General features: G+C 35.8%; 1 protein-coding gene across 1 annotated transcript; it reads right to left on the bottom strand.

Annotated features, from left to right (window-relative positions):
- Nucleotides 1-404: 404 nt before the first annotated feature.
- Nucleotides 405-2,523, bottom strand: LOC107730942 (bolA-like protein 2). Its single transcript, XM_016541906.1, has 3 exons — nucleotides 2,354-2,523; nucleotides 2,088-2,185; nucleotides 405-762 (listed from the first exon to the last, which is right to left on the bottom strand). The coding sequence occupies exons 1-3, from the start codon at nucleotides 2,414-2,416 to the stop codon at nucleotides 663-665; spliced, it is 261 nt and encodes an 86-aa protein (XP_016397392.1). The 5' UTR covers nucleotides 2,417-2,523; the 3' UTR covers nucleotides 405-662.
- Nucleotides 2,524-3,462: the final 939 nt, after the last annotated feature.

Here is a 3,462-nt window from a genome sequence, read left to right as displayed (position 1 = left end):
ACTCTGGGGTTAAACACTAACATTCAGCAACAATAACATCTCCAAAGTATGATGTTTTTTGTTGTCTTTTTAAACTGCCTTTTGTGAAGCTAATTTTATTAATGCTGGAATGTTCTGACAGGATGAACTTTGTGCATCTCAACAATTGGTAACATGTAAACATTTGTTACATGGCTAATTCCAGTTGAACTGAGATAAAAAAAAAAAAAACTTGAATATTTTCATGGGTTTTTGAAAAAAAAGGGGAAATTAACAGTATTGAATGCTTTATTAATGGCCATATTTTTTTATTAAAACATTTTGTCTGACCCATCCTTCAAACTTTTGGCAGATTTTACTCCAAAAAGACAAATGAAAATAAGTCACGCACAATAACAAACTGACTACAAACTACAAGTTCTGTCCAGAAATGGTCTTTATTGTCAGCATACTACAATTTCAAAGGGCACATAATGTATTTAAATCATTTGCACAAGATGTTATGCATTAATGACAGTTAAACCTGAAGCGTAATTACCCCATAAAACCAACTCAACTGCTTTCCATTACATTTGTATTATTATTCTTTGGGAGGAAAGATGGAAATATCAACAAATAAAAAAAAGTCACTGCTGTTTTATTTGATGGCTGCATAAATGAGTTTTGTGCATGTCTTGCATGTGTCATTGTGCTTTCTGTTTCTCCCACTGCTCTGGTGTCAATGTTTTCTGCTCAAATGCATGGATCTCTTTCAGTTCCTCGGCAAGGCAATTATTCACCATCCTAAATAACAAATATGAACACAGATATTTATAAAAACATTACATGAGGACAGTAAGTCTATTGTTCCCAGCATGCCTGTTCCTCACAGCTTGCCTCTTTAGCTTCTCTCTAAAGACAATACCCTTCCACATGACTTGACACCAAAAAAACAAAAAAAACAAAAACAGATCATTCTGCTAAGTCTGCACATCTGCGTCCATGTCTGAGGCACTCTGAGCCAGCTGGGACTCTTATCATCTGCAGATGACCTTTTTCACAGCACTCACCACTGCACTGATTCCATCAAACAACATTTTTCCTACCATCTTCAGGTGTTCCAAATTTGACTGAGATGAGACAGCATCCCATTTTTTTTCTTAAATGGCAATATCCAATACTGATATGAAATGCAACCTGATTGTCACATGACAGTAAAAAGCACTGAGCGTTTAACATAAGGGCCACAATTATTTATGCAAATATTATCAACAAATGTCAACATAAACAAACTGATCTTACATATACAACTATATCTTGTTATATGCAGTCAGTTTAACAGATCACAATTCTGTCTGTTAACTTGTAATTTAAAAGTCACAGTGATTAGACATTAATAAATGAAAGAACAGGCATTAATTGTGCACACATGAAACTTATGTAATTTACTAAAAGAGTATAAAACGGAGAAGTGCCATTATAGTTTGGAATTATTGTTATTTTTATAGTTATTTTTTAGCTAGTTTTCTTTTAGCAGAGTTTCAGTCAAAGAAACCATCTTCAGTTATTTTTCATTTTCATTAATGTTAACCTTGATAAAGTGAGGACGAAAAAGCACACTGAAAATCTAGGATTAAAATAAAACTCGAAAAGTTTTAGCATTTCAATTGAAACAAACAAAAGTTACAGTATGGCATAAATGAATAAGAAATAAGATTCTGTACCATCTCTGTGTCACTAATATCTAATGTATCATTTGTGACTGATCATGTGACTCCTTTTTACAAAAAGTCAGATGTTCTGTCACTGAACCACAAGACTCTAGATCATTCTCAAATTATGATCATCAGATTTTACAGAAACTTGTGGAGTCCATGCACCTTGACTGCTGCTGTCATTACTAAGACATTATGAAAATCGCTTTGATTTTCAAACTCAAATTGTTATGTTTAATTGCATAGACAGAGAAGGGAGGGATGTTCAGAAGTGTTTGCAGCTGAAGAAGTGGAGCTTTGGGCAAAATGTGTGAAACAGAAGCATTTTCACCAGTGGTTTCATACTTTTGTATTCAATTGGAACATAAAAAAATCTCTAGTCCATACGAATCATGTGAAAAAGAAGCAACTCACCTGTGTCTCTGCAACAATGGTTTCCCTTCAAACTGAGGAGATACTACAATAACTTTAAAACTGGCAGCACATCTATTAGGAGACGTGTCTTCTACAGCCTGAAAAAAAAGTAAGTATTTTGACACAAGGAACCCAGTGTACGTATTTTCGTGAATTAACTGCTGAAATGGGAAGAGCAGCTGCTGCCTGTTTCATTCATACATGTAAACTGTATGATCTGTAGATCATTTTAATTCTAGTATCATCTGGCTATGCATGTTACATACCACGTGTATCGCACCAATCTCCGCAATCAGTTTTTCACGTATCAGATCTGGGGTGACTGACATATTTCTCGTAATAAAGTATAAGTTTTGGTGACGAGGACCGGTTTTATAAACAGAGTAATTTTAACACACAGTAGACAGCGTTGTAACTACCGGTACGCCTTAGAAAGGAGGAGCTAAGTATAAAAAACACCCAATTGGGCTTGGAATATTACAAAGACCACGCCTCTAGAACACAGTAATGGCCAATCCCTTTATCGTATGCTTTACCAAACCGATGAAAACTGACCAATCAAAGCAAAGAATTTGGGGTCCTTGTTGTTATCGGTGTTCTCTTCATTTGCTTGATCGAAAAAGCAAAAAAAAAAAAAAAAATCTAACGGCAGATGATCAAAACTATTTGAATCAATAGACGATCAAAATTGTATTTGATAATAACGTCGATTTTGGCAAACTATTTAACTTATTATTTTTATACGCTTACTATGCGACTTCTTGACCGTATATTTGCTCAGGCCATACCCGGTCATATTTAACGGGCTAGTTTGAAACTAAAGCCACATTACTGAAACAAACAAATGAATGTTTTGATTCAGTACAGTTGAATTTAGAAGAAACAGAACAGACGCTGTTGATTTTTAGTCTTTAATAGGATATCATATTTATATATTTAAACCAGATGGTTAGATTATAGGATATAGGTAATTCGCTTGAGATGAGAAAATCTTGAAAGGTGGTGTATAAATGCTGATGTTGTTGAATATTGCCAATGAGCAGATGACATATGAAAAGCAAAGAAAAGTTTTCATTACCAGCCCTCCCTTCACTGCAAAAACCTCCGGAGCTCCGCTCGCTGCTGACGCGTTAGTTCCCTCTCATAGGCTCACTTCGACGCTGCGATGACGTCATCGCTTTGGGAACATCTTCGGTGTGACGAATGTCTGAAGCCCTTATACCATCACGCCAATTCATTGGCCAAATAGCGCTTAGCACCGCCCCCAAAGCGTACATAAGTGAGCTATATAGCGTGCTGCGTGCTATTTTCATCAGATTTCATTTCCTTCAGGGAGCGAATCATCTGTCGCCCGTAGGAATGAAAATAGCGCGCA

Source organism: Sinocyclocheilus rhinocerous, unplaced genomic scaffold (genome assembly GCF_001515625.1).
Source record: "Sinocyclocheilus rhinocerous isolate Xijiao unplaced genomic scaffold, SAMN03320098_v1.1 scaffold4838, whole genome shotgun sequence".
Lineage (NCBI taxonomy): Eukaryota > Metazoa > Chordata > Actinopteri > Cypriniformes > Cyprinidae > Sinocyclocheilus > Sinocyclocheilus rhinocerous.
Note: the sequence above shows the minus strand (reverse complement) of the source record. Positions and strands in the feature narration are given on the sequence as shown.